At 36.7% G+C, this 22123-nt stretch overlaps 3 protein-coding genes across 3 annotated transcripts; 1 reads left to right on the forward strand and 2 right to left on the reverse strand.

Moving 5' to 3' along the window:
* Positions 1 to 3011: 3011 nt before the first annotated feature.
* On the forward strand, positions 3012 to 5486 carry LOC117626806. Its single transcript, XM_034358653.1, has 3 exons — positions 3012 to 3531; positions 3638 to 3985; positions 4738 to 5486. Exons 1-3 carry the CDS (start codon positions 3202 to 3204, stop codon positions 5233 to 5235), a joined length of 1176 nt encoding a protein of 391 aa, XP_034214544.1. The 5' UTR covers positions 3012 to 3201; the 3' UTR covers positions 5236 to 5486.
* A 3277-nt stretch (positions 5487 to 8763) lies between these two features.
* Positions 8764 to 11095, reverse strand: LOC117624714 (myb family transcription factor IPN2). The gene is made up of 6 exons (XM_034356128.1): positions 10749 to 11095; positions 10576 to 10652; positions 10369 to 10429; positions 10175 to 10241; positions 9891 to 9933; positions 8764 to 9765 (listed from the first exon to the last, which is right to left on the reverse strand). The coding sequence occupies exons 1-6, from the start codon at positions 10930 to 10932 to the stop codon at positions 9091 to 9093; spliced, it is 1107 nt and encodes a 368-aa protein (XP_034212019.1). The 5' UTR covers positions 10933 to 11095; the 3' UTR covers positions 8764 to 9090.
* Positions 11096 to 14181: 3086 nt separating this feature from the next.
* On the reverse strand, positions 14182 to 21847 carry LOC117626199 (succinate-semialdehyde dehydrogenase, mitochondrial). Its single transcript, XM_034357855.1, has 20 exons — positions 21275 to 21847; positions 20297 to 20410; positions 19924 to 20023; positions 19663 to 19711; positions 19488 to 19575; positions 19277 to 19387; positions 18831 to 18893; positions 18607 to 18717; positions 17878 to 17943; positions 17674 to 17751; positions 17500 to 17577; positions 17279 to 17345; positions 16477 to 16562; positions 16197 to 16229; positions 16067 to 16099; positions 15634 to 15734; positions 15281 to 15366; positions 15050 to 15156; positions 14891 to 14968; positions 14182 to 14454 (listed from the first exon to the last, which is right to left on the reverse strand). The coding sequence occupies exons 1-20, from the start codon at positions 21365 to 21367 to the stop codon at positions 14416 to 14418; spliced, it is 1581 nt and encodes a 526-aa protein (XP_034213746.1). The 5' UTR covers positions 21368 to 21847; the 3' UTR covers positions 14182 to 14415.
* Between the last annotated feature and the right edge of the window lie 276 nt (positions 21848 to 22123).

A 22123-nucleotide genomic window follows, 5' to 3' on the forward strand; every position in this document is an offset into this window, starting at 1 on the left:
TGTTTTGATGTGTGATGACCCGAGAGAGCTATATTTATCCAAATGCTACTAAATTTTAATATGTTGGTCTAAACATACGTAGGAACAACTTTTGTGAAGAACTCGAATTCATTTTAGCACTCGAAAATATGATTTCGCATGACTGCAACTGACAAGTTCCCATTTCTTTTTTAGCCTTAGAATTGAATAAATCTATGGAGGATCAAGGAAAAGAAACAAGGGAAGGAGTGTAGAAAGAAAAACAAAATTGGAAGTGTGAAAATCACAATCCTTTTACGCGCTCATCACCTTAGTCCTTCCATTATCATTATCACACAAATCGTTCATGAAGAAGAATTTCCTCAAGAACTAAGTAATTATTGTAGTGTACTGTCTTCCTCTATTCGAGTTCAATCCCTTTCGCCGCACTATTCCAAACAAGACAATTTGCTGACTATACATGAAAAAGTATATTCAAGACAATTCCTTTTTCCGTCGTCCTTTATGTTAATTTAAGCATACAAAAGTATATTCAACATGTGCATACCGTCCAATAGCCTCATTCCCACATGACTTTTTATAGTTTCTAAGAATTATTTTATCTTGAATTCCCACATAGAAAACTTAGGTATGGCTTAGTTGGAGGTGGATATATATGTTCATGTTTTCCCAAAAGTTATCATTTGGCTCATAATTGTATTTAATTAACACTAGAATGGGCATGATCATTCTATTCTTGGTTCACACATAAAGTTCAGAATTGCTCATCTCATCCCTCTTATAATAGAATGAATGCCCCACTCCAAAGAGGTAAGGAATGGAGCATTTCCAAATGGGTATTTTCCAACAATTTTACTTCAACCTAATGATTTAGAACTCTCTTGACCAAAACATAATAATTTAAAAACTCTTAAGTCCTAGACCTGAATCCAAAACATGGATCACGAACTTTAAATTTCAAACTATAAATCTAAATTCAAAACTCGAGTCTCAACACCTAGGACCTAAAAGTTAAAACTCCAAGCTTAGAGAATCAGGACCCCAAACTCACAAGACTTGGAGATTAATTTTGTGATGGTCTACTTTAAGAGATGAACCAACAAATTGAAACAAATGCTTGCCTTCACAAGGACATTGATTGATAAAGAAATCAAGAATGAATGAGAGAGGTAGGCCCACTATGATCCAAATCATAAATGTGATGGTGCCCATTGGCCAGTCCCAGTCCGAAGCCCAAGTGCCATTAACATTTCATGGACCAAACATGTATCCAAATCAATCCAATGTGGTGCAATTTTTCCAACAACCTATTAAGTTTCTATGTTTAAAAATAAAATAGAGAAAGGAGAGAGAAATCTTGTGGATAAAAATCCAAAAGTCTAAAGACAATGAAACATACCACATGTGTTGATGTGCACAATTGCTTGAAGGATCAAAGGCAATGTGGGCATTATGTGCCTCTCCCAACCAATGAAAGCCACACTTGAACCCTAATATAATACGAACAAAGAGAGCTTGGCTTCAAAGATCACTCAAACCTGAAAACCCATCAACATCATCAAACCCGCAGTCCCCATCCGCCGCTCCACCACCATTCATGCAACCTCCTCAACTCAATCGGTCATTCATTTCCCTTGATGCCGACCTTACACCATCGCCACCGCTTGCCACTTGCTCTCATCTCCATCTCCCTAATTGGATTTTGGACCAACATCCGGCCCCACCCTCCTGTGGGCCCCCTTTTTTGTACTGTCATTATCAAACCCTCCACAGCCGGCCACGTTGACCATCTGGGCTCGAGGTTAAAATGGTATAATTTTGTGTTATATTATGTGGGGTGGGGCCCATTTTGGGAAGTGTGAGTTTTTTGTTTGGACCGAGGACGAGAATCAAAAGAGGAGAGGAAGATACCGAGTACTAAACTAAAGTACTGCTAAGTAAGGCGTGATGAGATTGAGATCCTTGTTTTTGGATTTGATTTTGATTAATTTGATCAGAGGCTCAGAGTAATTAATTAATTAATTATGTGCAAAGAAGATTTGGTAGATTTGTCCTATATGGAAGTGGGTGCAGAGCCTGCAGTCATTGAACCCACTTTACCATAATACCCTTGGGTAAAATTCACTAATATTTACAATAAAATATTGTCCCATCATCGAGTGTGATTCATATGCTTCATATAAAGTGAAACAAAATAAGTGTGGCTCATATGCTTTTTGTTCCCTTCTCAAATATAATATATATAAAAACTTTATAGGGAATTATCAAACCAATAATATATAAGTTTTAAGGCAACTTATTGATCGGCGAAATCGTACTTCGATTTAAAGTGGTCGTGACTTATAAGTTCTAGTATTTCATGTAATAAGGTAAAATATTGAAAGTTTTGTATTATTGGACTTACCTATAATTATCAACAACATTCTATAATCTTAACGAGTATGTCATTAATTCAAGTGAATGAGACTTATATGATACTCAAAATTTGTATGGATCGTGTGAATATCTTTTGAGTCTCATATCGATTAGGAAAATTAGCTTATATAAACGATTGTAACCTATTAATATATGGCAAGTCATTTTAGAGACTCATGACTCTACGTATAAATCTTGAGTCAGACATTAAAGGTTAAAAACAGAGGTTTATCTCTATGTTCATGGATATGTCTCACCAGAACTAAGACATTACCCCAAGAACTAAAACTGTCAAAAGTACAAAGTATATACCACAGAGTGACTGTATACTTGCTAGCAACAAGAGCAAGCCAATAAACAGAATCAGAGACGATGCTTTTTGGTTTCCTGTAAAGGGCATTAGGGTCTTTTAACACTCAAAACATGTAAAAGGGACTAGACCAATCCACATAGGCCCCCTCTCTCTCCCTCTCAGTTGGGTAAGAGAGAGGCTGAGCAGCTCAAGAGAATAATGAATATAGAAATAAAACGACAAGAGAGAGAGACCTAAAGGGAGAAGAATAAAGTAATAGACAGGCCAACATGCGATAGTGTGGTTTTATTATATTACCACCATTCTCTGCCGTTGGACAGATAAGCTGTCCCTTTTGTCTCATCCCATTACAATACAGTAAAATCCAATCCAATCCAATCCTCCTCACTCTCCCAACCTTCCTATAATCTCTTCCTCTCTTAAAAAGCTCACAACCCTCAACCCCATTTTGATCATTCTTTCTTTCCATCTTCCAAAAACCAAGTAACTGATTTATGGGTTCCAAGGCAAGAAAGAAGCAGATATGGTGTCCACAGCCATTGACGCCGCTCATGGAAGGGCCAGACCCTGAAATGCAAGAGGAAGGAGGCAAGAAGGAGAGCTCTTGGGAAGTCATACGTGAATGGTTTAGGGCACAGAAGGGTGGTCTTCCTAATCCAGGGACTAATTTGTCTAACTCAGGATATGGAAGTGGTGGTACTATTCCTGCCAAAAGGCAAGACCTAAGGCTGTTGCTTGGTGTGTTAGGCTGTCCCCTTGCTCCAATTCCCCAAGCCAATGACCCAATTGATCATCACCTCCTCCACATCAAGGACATCCCATTTGTAAGAAAAAATTCAATTATTTATCTCACATATTGGATTATATACATGTTTTGTTACTAATATTAATTAGTTAATTAATGTTGGGTTTTTGAAAAATATTGTGTAGGAAACTTCTATAGCGCATTACATTATACAGCAGTACTTGGCAGCCACAGGGTGCTTGAAGCAACAGAAGTGCAACAAAAACATGTATGCAAGTGGAAGTGTGAAGATGGTTTGTTGTGAAACAGAGGTTTCTGCCGGAAGAAATGTCAAGACTCTAGGAACAAGAAGTGGGGAAAGTGGGTGCTTTGTTCTTTGGCAAATGTTGCCTGGCATGTGGTCTTTGGAATTGGTGGTTGGAGGCAACAAGGTGGTGGCCGGTAGCGACGGCAAGACGGTTTGGAGGCACACCCCTTGGCTCGGTACTCATGCAGCCAAAGGTCCTCAACGCCCTTTGCGCCGCCTCATACAGGTATACAACGTTCTTCTCATAATAATTTATAATCATGCAAGAATTTAAAAAATTATTTTATTTTTGTGATTTAATTTGAACTATAAAGAGGCATGAACGAACCGTAACATCAATTATTCCAAATAGCTTAGCTTTTGGGCTTTACCAAACAAAGATAGAGATTGAGGAACAAATCACAATCCCAATAAAATGGTATGTGGCTGACAATGATAGAGAAACTGTCTCGTGCTTTACCCTACAGACTTCTTTCTTTTTGAACAGCTCCAAAGGGACCTAAGAACGGCACGTGATTGCCGTTCTGACGTCATCTAAGGTCATATTATATGAACATCTTGGTCTTGGGATTACCACATACTGAACTAAAGTGTTTCTGTATTATTTGGTTGCTTTAACTTTTTCTTTTGCACTTTAGTGAATGCTGCCGGATCTAGTGCATTATGGCTCCTTGTTCTCTCTCTCTTTCTTTCTTCTTCTTCATTCTTTTCTTTTTTCTTTTTCTTTAGAGATGTTTCTTTTTGCACCAAAATTATATTGGCTAATATATTATTGATTGTCACACCTGCAAAAATGTATGTATACCAGTCGTTCACATGTGCGTGAGTGATTGCGTCATCATTGTTAATTTGCTTCAAAACAAGTAATTTAAGAAAGTGAGGATCGATATGCGTCAAGCATTCAATATCACCATTCACAAGCTTAACCTTCATGTATACTCATAAACTTGATCAGCTATATCTTATGTTTTATTGCAGGGCCTAGACCCAAAGAGCACAGCAAGCTTGTTTGCCAAGGCACAATGCTTGGGGGAGAAAAGAATCGGAGAGGATGATTGCTTTGTACTAAAAGTTTCCGCCGATCGGGCGGCTGTGATGGAGAGAAGTGAGGGTCCGGCAGAGGTGATCAGGCATGCATTGTATGGCTATTTTTGCCAAAAGAGTGGCCTCCTCATATACTTAGAAGACTCACACCTCACTAGAGTTGAAGCCCCAGAAAATGAAACCGTCTATTGGGAGACCACCATAGGAAGCAGCATTGCAGACTATAGGGATGTGGATGGTGTGCTCATAGCTCATCAGGGCCGTTCGATCGCCACCGTCTTCCGGTGCGGTGAGGTGTCCATGGAGTACACAAGGACTAGAATGGAGGAAGCTTGGAGCATTGATGACGTTGTGTTTAACGTACCAGGGCTTTCCATGGACTATTTCATTGCTCCTGCGGATATATTGGACAGTACTCTACAATCACCATGATTAACTCTTCTTAAGTACTGATTAAAGCTTTAATTATTAGGACGTTAGTTTGTTTCTAATTACAAAAAATATTGGTGGTGGGTACACGTTGTTGATGATGTAATATTTTGGGTTTTTCTTCTTTTTCTTCAAGTGTATTATGTAATATGTAGTGGGCTTTGAAGTCATGACCAAGCTTAAAATGACAAATTCAAGCATGGGGTGGAATAAGGGATATGTTGTTGTATTCTAATCTAATGCCTTTTTTTTTTTTTTTTTTTTTTTCCTTCAAGGATATGACCTTTTTTTTATTTCAGTTTTTGGCATATGATAGAAATGCAAGGATATGTCGTGTGAGTAGGAAACAAAAGTTATGTATTCTAATTCATCACTTATGGGTTCGAATTTAAGAGAATATTTGCTACCTTGAAAGGAAATGTTTTTTTTGGCCAAATGTCTTTGTCGCTTATTCTGCAATTTCTCACAAAACTTTTATAATAAAATTATTTGTACCACGTTAATAACATCTCTTATAAGTAGAGATTACTGTGAGAGATGTGACTAATAATATAATCATTTAGCGTTCTTCAAATTTTCAATTTGGGGAGATTAACATGAAATTATTATAAAAATACCATTTTGCCTCTGCATTTAACAGAAAATATAACAAAATTGACAGTAAGACCATTTATCCTAACGAAAATGAAGTTGAAGGACCACGAGAATCATATCAAAGTTTAAGGACCAAAATACGAGACCAAAATGCGAATCATATCAAAATTTAGAGATCATTAAACCCAAAAACCCTAGTTTCTTTATCATCTTTGGTGGCACATATCTAGTTTACCCTTATTTTGTAGCGTTGGCCCGAGTAAATTGTACTTTCTTACCTTTAGACACTTGGGCCCATACCTTAACCTGAACAAACAACTGAGAAAAGAAAAGTGGAAAAGAGAGTTTAACTCCCTCAAAATTGGCCCAGTTATGAAACCCACCATGTCCATGTTCTCACAGGCCCATACATACAACTGAGAAGCTTTGTTTCCAGAATAGCTAAAAAGGAGCTCTCTTTTTTTCTTTTGATGATAAGGGAGCTTCTGTTCATACGAATAAATTTGATGTCAACAAAGTTTTTAACAAAATTAAGCAAAAAAAAAAGGTAAACATGAATAACATATTAAACAAAGGCACCATCATATATATACACATAATAATATCAGAAATGTATGTTATTAATCATCATAAAGTGCGTAACATGTACTACGTTCTTTCGATTATTTACTCTTCAAGTGTTGTTCCAGTCCCATATATATGATCAAAAACTAAATGAATAGCTTTTATATCAAAGTTGAATCAGGGACTAGGGATTGTAGGTGGACATCTCTATATACTAGCTTAATTTAAGGTGTCTCTTTGTCTCCTTGTTCCCTTTTTCTTTAACATCAAAACAATATATATTTCAGGTGTCTCTTTATTTTCCAATTCGGATTTCTGTACGTTATTATTGTGCAGATGTCATTGTAAATAGGAAGGAAAGTGAGGAGGAATAGTAGAAAATATATGGCATCCGCACAATAATAACGTCTGGATGTCCGCATAAGAGACTTTATGTGTATATATTAGTATCGAGATGATATATTGCATGGAAGAAATGTTGATGGCTTCTTCTGTTTGCTCTTTTATTTCTCTCTCTTTTGGTTGGGGGGTGAAAACATAGACAGCCAGTTCCATGAGCTAGTTTATAGGGGTCAAAATATGTGTACAAGAGAGAGAGAGAGAGAGAGAGAGAGAGAGAGAGAGAGAGAGAGAGAGAGAGAGCGATCTAGAGTAAGGGTGTGGGGAGGGGGGAGGACAAAAGAAGCTTCTGGAGGATACTTTGTAAGAAGCAGGACATTCTTTACTAGACCCAAAGTTGTCAAATGAAGTAACAGAATCCAAAGTACTGCAAATGATTTGCATTTGCATGGAAGGATGTGCCTTGAACACCATATCATTACCATAATCATATGCTGATCATGATTCTGTGCATATAAATCTAGAGCAAGAGCCCAAATAACATTATTGCATGCAAACTGTGGTAATATTATTATTTTTTAAATAAAAATAAATTAACCAATCTAGCTATAAACACACACACACATATATATAGCCATGCATCATCATCAGCAGCAGCTTTTAATGCAATAAGGAGTATCCCTAGCTAGCTTTAACTTTGCCCACATAAAGATAGAAGCTTCCTCGAAATCTGCACGCGTGGGAGTGCGTTGTATTCTTCCTTGCTTTTAGGCTTTATCATCTTTTCCTCTTCTCTCTCTCTCTCTCTCTCTCTCTCTCTCTCTCTCTTGAGTTGTGTCTATGTGGAGATCAGAGGGGGAGCTTTCCTGCCAACTTGCAGTGGCTAAATTTTCTCTGCAACCAATAAAGCTATGGTGGCACCACTTTCTTTTTCTACACCAAAGAGAAACCCTCTCTCACTCTGCATGGATCTAATTCTAATTAGTCTCTTAAATCCTCAAACGATTTCATCATCACTTGGGTCTTAATTTGTTGTTGTCATTTCATTATCTCATCTAATTATTTAGTTATTGCGTTAAACACATTAATTATCTTTGATAAGAGGATGAGGTCATGTATATATCTTTGTTGAGTAAAAAACAAAGGAAAAAAAATGAAAGGTACACTTGTTGTCGTCCTTGTATGACACCCAAGGAATGTGAAGTAGTAAAGAGTGAAAAAAGAGCATTGAAAGATAGATACTATTGGTCGGCTTCTATTGTAGAAAATTCTTTCTCATCTTTAAAAAGGAGCTCGCTCGACTCAAATAAACCCTTGTGATGATCTCTCGATCTATATCCTAGTTATTTTTTAATCAATTTTTTCTTTCTTTACTGTGATCTATGCATGTGTTCCTTCCCAGCTAGGTCATACTCATACGATCTTTTGCTTTATTGGGGTTTATAGTTTGTTAATTTTTCTTTAATTATCCCAATGGCTTTGTCTGCAATAACTAACTTGGACCAACTAACTTAAAAAGCAGCAGGACAGGACTGATAGTAGAATGCTTCCTGCTGCATGATCTAGAATAAACTTAACAAAATTCCTCCAAGACGTGCATGTCCTCACCTCTTAACCCTTACGAAAACCACCCATCAACTGTTAAATGACCTACATTATAACGAAAATGTCTAAATTCTGAATGAAAATGTCTAAATTAATACCTATGGGAGCCAAAAAAAACTTGTCTATCCCAGGTTTTATAGACATTTCTCTTTATCTCTCACATTAGGTGATGAGAGAGATAGATAGAAAGGCGTATGCAACATGTCATGAAAGTTTTACTCCTATGGGAGACATGATATAGATCGAAGTTGAAAAGTAGGAAGTTATATAACTTGCAAGTAAGGAACAATATATCAATTAAATAATGGAAAATTAAATTTTGTTTGCATGTACTTTGCATTCTCAATCAGATATCTTAATAAAGAAAGAGAACATCTTCAGGTTGCATCATCTAATTAAACAGGAGATAGTGATATTAGTGAGACAACATTGCACCTTGCTAGTCATAGTTTTATTCATGTCTAGATCAATTTTCCATGACATCCATGGAAATCTGGAAATTAAGTATCAAGGAGTTACAAGGATATCACACTAAGTTACAAATTAATGTACTGGTAAAATTAACAATGTAACTTTATAGGTTTGCCATGCATGGCATTTTATCATACTTTACTTTAGTAGAACCCTAATGTGACCTACTCACCTTCGTGACCACTCTGACAAGACCCCAAAAAAAAAAAAAAAAACTTCATGATCATGATCAAAACCCTAGATCGATCTCATTCTTCAAATCTTAATATCAATTAATTTTTTAGCTCACCCAAAAGGTGAATTTCTTCCTTGTCGAACACCGGTGTTGATCATGGGGTTCATCCTGTCGGAGCCTAGTGGTGTTCGCCGTGGTGAAGGCCTTTCCAGTTTATTTGCCGAGTCAAACTTCTTGTCTTCTCCTTGGATCATTGGCTTGGATTCGTAGATGTCCGAAATGGAATCCATCTCCGAGCCTCTCTCAATGGACGGTGGTGCAATCTGAATTGAATCTGACGATTTGAAGGGATCATCCTGAGGTCCAAGACATGAGGCAGCTGTTCCCAAATCTTGAAGCCGGAGATCATCAGACCAAATCAAAGGGCTCTTGCCACTACCACTATAAGGACTAGGCCTCTTCTTGGGTCCCAGGCAAATGCTATTGTCATTGCTTGGCATGAAACTGTGATCAAGAGGTGGCCTGTCCAAGTTCTGTTGAAGATCAAGGTGGTCTCCTCCATATATGTTAAGGTCTTGAAATGATGGAAAATTGAGAGGAGAGTTGAAATCTTTCAGAGCTCCCATGTCAGCAGGATTGACACCTTGATTTCCAATATTACCCTTGTAGCTTCCTGCTGCAGCTGCCATGTTGTTCTCACCAGCAAGGGTTTGACAGGCCTTTTCTAATATGCTTTGCATGTACTTTCCCTGAGCCTCAATTCTCAACTGCAGGTGTTTCTGGACCTGTTATATATTAATTAAAATCAAGATCACAAGATCATACATGAAATAAATATATAAAACCTTTCTTTTATCATCATTTAAAGAAGAGGTACTTTAATAAATTTTTTGCATGTGTGTTTAGTTACCTCCAATTGTTCATGCAGTCTTCTCTGCACCTCCATTTGCATCCTAATTGCATCAACCAAGTGGCAATTAATACTGTTATACGCAGTTTTTCACATACATTTCACAAGAAAATTCGAATCCCCCAGCCCCAACCAAGCATGAAAGGAAATACTTAGGCAATTTTTTTGGTTAAAAAGAGATAAAAAAGAAACACAAACAACTTCTTGGTTGGATGGATAAATTCCAAGAAAGATTTAGAAATCATTTTGTTCTTGAAAAAGAAGAAGAAAGACCGAATACATACTCATTCATACTGCGGCCGATCATGGCAGAAGAAGATGCACTATTTCGTTGAAGATCCAGGGGAGATGCTGCCATGAAAATTAATAAACAGAGATCAGATATTCCAAAAAAGAACTGTGGAATGAAGGCGCAGTCCAAATTCAAGAGCTTATAGTTTGTAAAGAACCCTAGAAAGAATTGTCATGCGTCTCATACCATGATCCTTAAGCGAGTGATCATTGAATTCCTTGTGAGGTTGCTTTCCGAGCCTAAATTTCTATTCAGGTAGGGAAACAAAAGAATTTAATGAAAAGAGAGAAAAAGAAATATCGTCAAGGCAAACCGAAAATTGGAATGTTGTAAAGTGAAGCAAAGAAAAAGATGATAAAGTTTGAAAAAACATTGTGTGTATGCAAATTAAACCTGGAGGTGGCTCTTGAGGTGGTAAAGTGTAAGACCCTTCACACCCATAACCCTCATGATAGTCTTGGGTGTAGCTTCTGAAAAAATAAGAGAAGAAATGAGCAGATGTAACATAATTAATAAATTTGGATGCATGAAAACAATAAATTGAAGGTGAAGGTTATAAGTAGTACTGTCTGGTCCTCCAAGCTGAGTGACAGCATCAACAAAACGTTCATGGAGCTCAACGGTCCATCGGAGGCGGGGCTTAGGGTCAGTGGTGAGGACAAGACCAGAGTCCCCTTGGACACACATGGGTCTGTCATGAGAATTCATAGTTGATGGCTTCTTGTGGTGTTGGTGTGGGTGTTGGAACATTATTCTCTTTTTTTTCCTTTTTTTTTTCTCTCTCTCTTTCTTTCTTTCTCTCTCAGAGCTGGGGGCTCTGGGAATACCGAGAGATTCAAGAACAAATGCGATGCAAATAGGGAAGAATAGGGTGCGTTTTTGAAGAAGAGGAGGTGGGCTGCCTTTGGTTTCTCTCAAGTACTAGAAAGAAAGCAAGGGGGACAAGCTAACCTTGTAGTATAAAAGAAAAAATAATAATATAAAAAAAGAACAAAGAAAATTAAAGCACACCTATTCTACAATGTGCTGGCCTTCCTTTGCCAAAAGATACTCTCTCTCTCTCTCTCTCTCTCTCTCTCTCTCTCTCTCTCCGGTAATTCTACGCTAAATATACTTATGCCGGAATTATCATAGTATAATGTGAATTAGAGTGTATTAGTTTGAGTGGTTTTTCTGAGAGTGGTATGTGTATCTTTTGTTATATCTCCAAAAGAGGAGATCTTTGTGGTGTTATATATTCTGTTAGCATGTGAAGCTTTATTTTTCGCATTAAGATATGAGTGAGACCCCTCATGGCAATGATGATGGGCAGTATGTTGTACCTTTACCCTTCTTTTTTCTGAACCATGTATATACATATAAACCCTGCATGTTGCCCTCCCAGTCAATAATGATATATCTAAGAGCGCGCACACATATATATATATATATAGAATCCTGGCCACACATCCTTTGAGCCAGTAACCTATCAAGCATGGTGTTTAGAACACAAAGATTAATGTATCTTTATGTCATTACCAACAAAAAGGTTTCAATGACAGCAAAATTTCTGATGAAGGGACTAATGATCATTGCCATTGTCATATGTTTGTATTATTTTTCTAGTTTTTTTTTTACACTTTTTTCTTGCTCCTAGATTTCATTCAATGAGTGCTTAATTAGAAGTAGGTTTTTTTCAATTAAATATATGATTACAATTATAATTAGCCTCTGTCTTTTTGGAAGATTCTGAATCTGTCATTACTTGAATGGTGTAGAGATCATTGTATCAAGCTTTTGAGGCATATGATTACAAGAACTTTGTTTCTATATCATTCAATTCTAATTAGATCTCATAATATGATTTAAGAAAATTAAAGATTAACAATATGAATGCGATTTTCTATCGTGGAAGAGAAAGCACTAAAAAACAACAAAATATGGAACCGAAAACTTTAGGGGTCTGTGGTTGGTAATATATGAGGACGTGAACATCAATGCATAAAAGTATTGTAATGTGGAGCTTTTGATGACCGGAGGGTAGGGGACCTTAGCCTTAGTCCTTCTAAAGCTTTGCTGGGCCTCAATCCCTTATCTCACTTTCCTGGAATTGAAGATGAAGACTGCTCTGCCATGCATTTCTTCTCCAATCCAAATCACAACAAACAAAACAACTCAAGTAAGGTCAACCCAATAAGTTGCCTCAAGGCCCCACTCACACTCTCTACTAAAGGATGTAAAATTAGAATGAGTATAACAACTTGAGCCTTGGACCCAAGAGAATTAAAAGGAAAAATAAACGTCAGTTAGAGATTTAGAATTCAAATTTCATAGACGAGAGTTGTTAAGAAAAGAAAAAAGAAGCAATCTCTTGTATAATCGTACATATATGTCACTCCACAGAAGTAATACATACAATTTACTTTTGTTGTAAAAAAAATTCCTACGATTTAGTATTTGCCCCAATCTCAGTTGGGAATCAATGCTTTCTTCTTTGACAATCAAAGGAAGATTCTTCTCCCAAAAATCTAGAACACCAGAGTTACACAAAGCTCATTATTTTAAGATACAGAACAATTTACGACCGTCTCATCTTGTTGTATATGTATGATTTGGTCCTACCGAGTAAAAGATGTTGACCAGGTCCTACCAAATTGTTCAAATCAAAACCTATGCATGCAAGCCAGGTAGGAAATCAAACATTGCAGCATAGATTGATTTTTGGGGTTCTTTCCTAGATTTTGACCCTCCCCACCACCCTTTGCATGTAAACGAAAATGCTTTATAATTTGGCACCTCTCCTGGACTCCTATCCAAATGTGTAAGGAAACAAAGCTTTGCATTTAGAATTGGAGATGCTTCTTTTAGACAATTGGCACAAAATTGGCTGGACCTTTTATAATTATAATCAAGCAAAGTTGGGATTTAACTTTTAGTTGGTAATAATGGGAACTTCAAAGCCGAAACCCAGTGGAAAAGTGGGTTGGCTTAGTGTTAAGGGCATGTTTGCTTCAATTTCAAGCATCTTTATGTGATCTATAGAGAATCATTCTTTAAAATGAATATATTCCTTTGAAGGTGAATTTGTGGGACCCTACTTTATGTACAATTTGAATACTTTACAAAGCTTCCCGCTTTTCTATCGAGTTCCCAAGAAGGATTGGACAGCATGCATGCATGCATGGTGCATCATCACCATCACCCCATGTCGATGTAGCAACTCGAACTCACTGAATTATTCTTTTTATACAAGCGATATTGAGGGGGATTCGAACACATGACTTAATGATTTAATTGACAAAAGAAAAAAATCAATGAATTTTGTTTTAAGTAGAGATTGTGCAGATGATGGATGAGAAAAGAAAACATATTTGATCTTGAAAGCATATATAACATTGGGGAATATATGACATTCCATTGTCATATTCACATCTTTTTCAGAGGATATATTAAATTAATTTCCACAAACTAAATCACTTCAGAAAACAGAGGCTGACCTAGACTTACTTGCTTTTCTTGACATTTACTATCTTTTGCTAAGTGAAAAAAAAATAGACACAAAAAACGGCGACTGAAAAGTTTGATTCTTATGGAATTTGGATTAGCTAGCCCAATACGATTGATTTGGTGTAGAACTTCAGTCCAGCCTCAAGCTGGGTGAGCTCAATCTGTAGTCCGCACCACACATTGGACATATTCTTTCAAAGAGTGTTGCAAATACACCCAGACATTTGATCACTACACCGTAAACCATATAGCTACACCCCTTTCAGCCATTGAGTTTGGGCTTGGACCAGAAGAAATCTAACCCCTTGCCTCCATTCTAAACCTCCAGGTTCTGTTTTCCATCAATAAAAAACCAACCTCAAGGTTCTGATTAATTGAAAGCCCACCCCAATTCTCTAACAAGTCTGCTTAAATCATCCCCCTTACTTGGGCATTGCGCTTTTGTAACTTACCATGGATTTCAATTAGTACGGAAACTTTATTAACAAAAAAAATAAAAAGAGGAACAATTATAATAGAAAGATCAAAACTAAATTTTATTTCTGTTCTGCAAAATTACATCAAAACTTAATACAAAAAGAGACTTATTTTTCTACAAAAGAGACTTATTTTTCTGTTCTCGCAGAACTACCTCAAAACTAAACACTTAATTTTATTTTTTTTTCCAATACAACACATTTTTCATTTTTGAAGCAAAAGCAACTTTCGTTTTAAGCTTGGCAAGGATCCAGCAAGAAACCAAGCACATCAGTTACTGCTCATATTCCCCAGGCACACGTATTTAACCTGCAACACAGTATTTAGAATTGCCTTAATATTACGCACAGAACTAAGAAGTACGCCTATGTAACTTGCCTAAAAGATAGAATTTTCGACTTCTTAAACAATATGGCAGGAATAGCACACAATTTTTTGATTAATTCAGGATCAAAGAAATGACTAAGTGAAGGAAAAAGAGTATACAAACCAGCATAAGTATATAAATTTCTAGCTGCACACATGCAAGTGCATTTGTGTAAACGTGCATACATATCCATGCCGACGTCATATTTTCTAGATTGTATTAGATTCTTTGTTTTTGTTTTGTTTTGTTTTTTTTCCAAAATGACAACATTCAGAGTAAACAAGTGATAATGGCCATTTTACAACATTTGAACTACTGATGCATGCCATCTGGGTTTCTTTTGTTAAGCATGGTAAAAGGGATCTCTTGTACACTTACTTCCAAATATTCATCCATCCCATACTTGGAACCTTCCCTTCCAAGACCAGACTGTTTGACACCTCCAAAGGGAGCCACCTTCATTCATACAGATAATCATGAATACACCGATATGTTATTTAAAAATGAAACTGCTGGTGGATGCAGTGTGGGACCCACCTCTGTTGAAATTATGCCTTCATTGACACCGACAAGTCCATATTCAAGAGCTTCAGAGACACGCCATGAACGTTGAACATTATTTGTAAATATGTAAGAAGCTAACCCTGTATATGCATGCAGGAGAATTTACTGATGAGTAGCAAAACAGAATTTTAAATGGAAATATCACCATTTTCCTTAAGGTCCTAATGGACGTATCAAAATATGAACGGATGCTCAAAAAAGAACCTGCAGTGGTCTCATTAGCAATTCGGATAGCCTCGTCCTCAGTTTTGAAACGCAAAAGGGGTGCGACAGGCCCAAATACTTCCTCTCTGAGCAAAGACAATGTTTTCAGTGCACAGGTAATAATCTACTCAATGGAACAGGAGGCAAAAGTTGTTGAGCACAACTAGGCAAAATTTTGCAGACCCAAAAGAAGTCATAAAGAAAGTAATAAGTAGAAGCTAACCACCCTGGTGATCAAGTCACCCACAATAATGAGTGTCACGGTTCATTAATTCAAATAATCAAATCAACCAACAATTTGGTTATGTCATTTAAATGTCTAAAATAAAGCAAAATTTTATCTAAGTGTTTACCTTGCTATTAGCATATCATTCTTGACATCACTGAGAACTGTAGGCTCATAAAAGGTCATTCCAAGGCTATGCCTTTTGGCCCCAAGAACAACTTTTGCTCCCTTCAAAAGATTAATTATTAAAGGATCGAAGGTCATTGTTTCTCATCAAAATAATAATAATAGTTTCAAAGAAAAGGTTCATTCATTCTATGCCCTCAAGCTCAAGTAATGTTGAATAAATGAGAAACTGTAGAAATCTGTGGAAAAGTAACATAACAGCAACGAGGAAGATCAAAATGCAGATATAGTTTGATCCAACATATCTTAGTTCCAATCAACTGGAATGTAGCAACAAAGTCAAACTTCTACATTTGTTATTCAAGGTCAAGTTAAATATTCTTATGACACCACCTACATAGCAACTGAATCAATAGAAAATGCAGAAAACCAACCTTTGATATAGCATCTTGAATAAATGATTCAACCTGTGATGTGAATTCCCAAAGTGACATACAGATATCAGTAAAGTGAAGGGGGGAGCACAGACATAATGGAATTACATATTTGAATAGAAAAGCAAACCTTTTGTACTGCTGCTTCATTGATTAGTGGACCCTGCAATGAAATGAAAACAATACGTTAGACTATGATTTTAAAGCTTGAGTAACTTCTGGTTGAATTTTATTATCCAGGGGAAGGCTTTGTCTTCAGATTATCATTTTCAGGTCAGATACTAAAGAAAATATCAATGGTCAACCTACACGATGTAATTTATGGTTATATAGGGGTGACTCCAAGCGTATTCCCTGGAAACCAAAAACCACCTAAAAAGAAATGACAGCAAATGCATGAATGAGACTACCTGGGCCACACCTTCACTAAAGCCATTCCCAACCTGCATATTCTGGACAGCTTTCGCAAAAGCATCCCTAAATTTATCATAGATACCTGAACAAATAACAATCTAATTAGAAATCAGCATTATCCCTTTGGAGTCTTAATGCATAAGAAACTGAGCAAGAAACCAAAATCAGATCAGAAATTATAGTCAAAAGCTGGTTTTGTGTACACAAGCATGAGAGCCTTAAGTAATATAATCAGAATCTAGCACTAACGTCAAAGCTACCCACTCCAGTCTGCATACATGATCTTATTTTTCGATATGACAAAAAAGGCTAGTATATCAATAGGAAAGGTTGGAGCTCTTGGAAAACAATTCTTACTGACAAAATGGTACTTGAGTAAAATTAATAGTCCCCTCTTAGTTATTGCATATTATAGCTCTTTAATATATATATACAGAAAATCATTGAGCCATGTCTCATTGTCTATTTTATTGGCGATAATGATTGTTTACCATCTGAAGTCCTTGAAAAAATACAGGATATCCTTCCAATTCACAAAATTTGGTGTTTAAAGGATTCTTGTAACAAGGAATTTTATGAAATCTTATATTTGCCACTGGAAAGTAGCTGCTGCTTAATGAGCAAATAGCCACAAAAGCTTCCAATGTTTATGGAAGCATACATCAACGTGTAGTCTCAGCATCTCTACACCAGGGAGCACTATCTTAACTAGATATTAATACAGACTGAATAGCAATATGGTTTCAAACAGTCAAGCATAAGTTTGTAACTTATTAATTGAATGTGTTTCCATCATACCTTCTTGTACTAGAATCCTATTTGCACAAACACATGTCTGTCCAGTATTACGAAACTTTGCTGCAAGCTACAAAACAAATAGCACACTTGATGGTTCAGCCAATGAATGTAACAGAAGAAAAGATTCTTTGTGTTCAACTATCAAACATAAATAATTAAACAAGGTGAAATAGTCAAATAAATAAGAACATATCTAATATGAAAGCAACAGTTTTACTTACAGTTCCTTTTACCGCCACATCCAGGTCTGCATCGTCAAAGACTATGCAGGGTGCATTGCCACCAAGCTCAAGAGATACCTAACATAATCAAGAAACAATAGCAATTAACCACATAATGATTCCTCAAACCTCACTATTTAGCATATATACTTATCATTTAGCCTATATATTTACCTTTTTGACAGTCGCAGCTGCACCAGCCATCAGCTTCTTTCCAACTGCTGTTGAGCCTGTGAAAGTGATCTTTCTTACCTGAATAAGTTATATCAATCAAGAATGGTTAATGTTTTATATTTTCTATAGCTATATACCTCCAAAAGAAAATTGAATTATGGTGTCCCACGGAGAGAGGACTGCATTATGTATGAATTATAAAACCTGCGAACTTGCAAGTAAAGCATCCCCAATTGCTGAAGCATTTCCCATAACCACGTTCACCACACCCTGTATCAGAAATGGTAAACACCATTAGAAACAGAAGAGGCAGTAAAAGTTGTGATGACTGAAGCAACAAAAAGTTTAGGGATGCAATGCTCTTTAGAGAATATGTAAAATCAGCAAGTAGCTATTACATGACATGTCTCCTTGTGCATCAGGATTGATCTTTCTAAGAAGAAAAATGGTCAATATTCAACATCATGAAATAGAAAACTATAAAGCAATTGATGGTTGAATCTCCAAAAGGATATTTGGTCTCAACTATTCATTATCTTTAGAAGAGTGAAGAAAAAAAGCACACTTTCTGGCCATGATGGCAAAAGTCTTTACGAATTTGTATCATATTATCAAAGCATGAACACTTAAAGCTTTATAAGTACATTTACATGCTCAAATTTGTTAAATCTCCAATTCTAAAGCAAACAGCGCAGACATTTGTTACATGCACCATTCATACAACTCTAATCACCAGCACACAAATACTTGTAGCACTAAGCAATAAATTAAGACATTCATTTCCAGCACAGAGCTGACATATGACAATCTACATTATATGTCACGCTTGAGAGTAATATTATCCACAACTGCAAGGCCAAATGAAAAACAACGTGCATTATACTAAATAAGAAGTGTGCTTGTGTGTGTACGCAAACATATAAGAAATATTACCGGTGGTATTCCAGCTTGAAGGGACAGCTCAGCTGCAGCTAAAGCTGTGAGGGGTGTAAGTTCAGAGGGTTTTATGACCACTGTACAGCCACATGCAAGAGCAGGACCAACCTGAAACAAGTGTGGAGCAGAACAGGAGATTTTGTGAATGACAATCATGTGCTAAAAAGGTCGGAGTTCTTCTACTTAACAAATTCTACACCATTAAAATATCATAAAAATACCTTGCGGGTAATCATAGCCAACGGGAAGTTCCAGGGAGTAACTGCACCAACAACACCAACAGGCTGCAAAAGAAAATTTAATAAGAGATCAAAGAATAGAAACATAAGTAAATCCAGCGCCCTGCCCTCCACCCCAAAAGAAGGCCAAATATCATTTTTTGTATTTTTATGCTAAAGATTCATAGTGGCACTTAGAAACCCTACAGTTGCGCATTAGAGGGATATTGAAGAGTTTTGTACTATTGTACATGTATGTTTGGCCAGCAAATTTAGCATCAATGGAAATGTACCTTCGTGCTTTTCCCTTTTCTTTTTTTTTTTTCTTTCAGATTTATTTGACAAACTCCTCAAAAATATATTCTCAACATTTGGCTACCGGATGAACTAGTTGTAATTTGGAGTAATTATATAGGCCATACAAAATTCAAAGAAACATATAAGTTCACCTGCTTCAAAACAAACAACCGTCGATCAGAAAGAGTTGGTGGTATGATATCACCATATACACGTTTTGCCTCCTCAGCATACAACTCAATAAACCCGGCCCCGTAACTCACCTGTAATAAGAGTTTGAAATTTGAATCACAGAATGAAAGTAAGATGCGAAGCTACAGCTAATTGCTTAAATCCCTTAAACAGAAGTCTGAAATAGGATACCTCGCCAATGGCTTCTTTTAGAGGTTTCCCTTGCTCCAAGGTAATGAGTTGTCCAAGCTCTTCTTTGTGGGAAATTAGTAGATCATACCTTGAGAGATGGAAAGGAATATAAATATCAAGAACAAATGAAATTTTTTACAAAACCAGATATAGAATCACAGGACAGCAATTATACCATTTCCTTAGACATTTGCTCCTTTCAGCAGCAGTAAGCTTGCTCCAAGCTATACACAGGATAATAAGTTCAGATATTTAAATTAGTAAAAGAATTTTTTACAACCTCAGGCTATGTTAAACAGATGTCATCTACATTTGCATGATAATAAACGCATAAGCACGATTAGCTCAGTTTATGGAAGTACGCTAAATGCAGTAGATAAATTTCTTCAACTGTCTAACATAATCACAAATTCACAATGTGGATCAGTTCCCATACAATTAAATGCACCATAGGCTGAAGATATTGCATCATTTGTCTCCTTTTGACCCATGCATGGGACAGTTGTTATTACTTCGCCAGTTGCTGGATTGTGAACCTGCCATGATATGAAATAGAAGTGATTTCTGAAAACATCGAGGAGAGGAACGAAAGATGCAGTGTGAAGGTTGGTAGGTGGACCCAACAGAACTAATATTTAATTAAGTATGGTCATAATTAGGTGCTCCTATCTCAAACAAACCACATGTAATCAAAAGAAAACGAGGCATGAAACCAGCAATATTCAGAACAGATAACATTTATAGATTTAATGTAAAGATCATCCAAAGGCACATGTATCAGAGGAAACGAAGAGGTTCCTAGCGCATACCTGTATGGTTTTCCCATCATATGCATCAGACCATTTCCCTCCGATAAGGCCCTGGCTACGTAATAGGCCAGAACTACTAAGCCGAGAAGCAAAACTTTTCACATCCATGCTAATCTGCCAAAGAATCCCCCATTCAAACATTAACATATTGATAAATACTACTTTAAGATAGAAAATTCTACAAATAAATTGTAGAATAACACAAGTTCAACATGTAGCATTATTGAGTATTAAGGAGAGAACCCCAAACATAATTAAGCAAAAGTACTAGAGTAGAAAAAAAAAATCTCATTTGCAACAACAAATAATGCTTTTATATACAAAATTTTGAAGGAATGGAGGAAAAAAAAAATATTAGATATTAAACCTCTGCCCATGTCAGGACTATAACAACATTTGATATCACCATGTATGCATCAGTCCATCTATTGATATTTCTATGCACTGATTTTTATATATCTATGCATGTCTGAGCACACAGTCGAAAATGCAAGGGAAGCATATTAGCATTTTGTGGTTCCAATATAAACTGGAAAGCTCCTTCAACATCCCAAACATTAGCAACAACCATATTCAATCAAACCCAATATCACACAGACCCATCTCGATGACAAACAAAACAATTTAAGGCAGGCTTTAAAACTAAAACTCATGACTATTTTGAATGAAATTAGAAATTCAACAAACAGAACAATATTTCTTGTGCAACATTGACTCTTGATTTTCAATCAACCACCTCAAATTCAAAACTTGATCTTTTCATCAACATTTACAATCAAACCAAGCATATGCATATTCATTCATGATCATATCTTCACATAGAGAGAGAGAGAGAGAGAGAGAGAGAGAGAGAGAGAGGGAGAAGGGCAAATACTTACAACTGCTTACTGCTACAGAACTGAAATTTGAGGCTCTTTGAGCTCTTGGGCGATATAAATACACATATACAGAGACAAATCACAAACGGATGGGGGTTACCTGGCGAGAGAGGAGAGGAGGGGCTTGCATGGAAGGCAAATGTGTGAAAAGCTTGAAGGATCGAGCTGACATGCGTGACGCTCTGAAGGTCATGTCGGAAATCAGATTCAAATTTTTCGTCTTTTTATGCTTCTAGTGGTTCTACGTAGCTCACTAGTCTGGTTTCTTTTGTAATCGTTGGAATTTAAGCTCACTACTTCACAGTGAAGCTCCACGCTGCCTCTCTGTGACAACAATTTTTGACAATTGTGGCACCCTCTCTGCTCTCTTTGCTTTTTATTATTATATAGTCATCATTTGGGGGGCAAGCCCAATCCTTTTCTGGATTGAGCCTCCATCACTTTTTTCCTTAGGCCATGTTTAGTGGGCTGGAATGGATTGGATATATTCAATTAAAATGGACATGGTTCCATTTCGTTGTTTGATGGGTTCAAATGCACCTAAGACCAGTTTGGATGAAAATAATTACGTCGGCTACAAATCTAGCAGATGAGGGATTAGGAAACCGAAGCAAAGACGTGGGTTTACAACGACGCCTCCGCCTCCTTCTTCACCTCTTCTTCTCTTTATTAGATTTTCTTCTCTGATGCTACAATCTTATCACTTATCCCACATATTTCAAGCAATCTTATCATTTACTCTTTCTCCAACCAAAAGCGCTTTTGACAGTGTTTGGCAGAAAAATTTAGAAGTGCTTCTGGGACATAGAAGCACTTTCTGGAGAAGCACCTAGCATGTGCTTCTTCAGGAAGCACTCCCAAGTGCTTTTTCAGGAAGCACTTTGATTTTTTATGAAATTTTCAACAACTTTATAACAAAAACGCTTTCATTAAAAGCGTTATGAACAAA

The sequence above is a fragment of the Prunus dulcis genome, chromosome 4, assembly GCF_902201215.1.
Source record: "Prunus dulcis chromosome 4, ALMONDv2, whole genome shotgun sequence".
Classification (NCBI taxonomy): Eukaryota; Viridiplantae; Streptophyta; class Magnoliopsida; order Rosales; family Rosaceae; genus Prunus; species Prunus dulcis.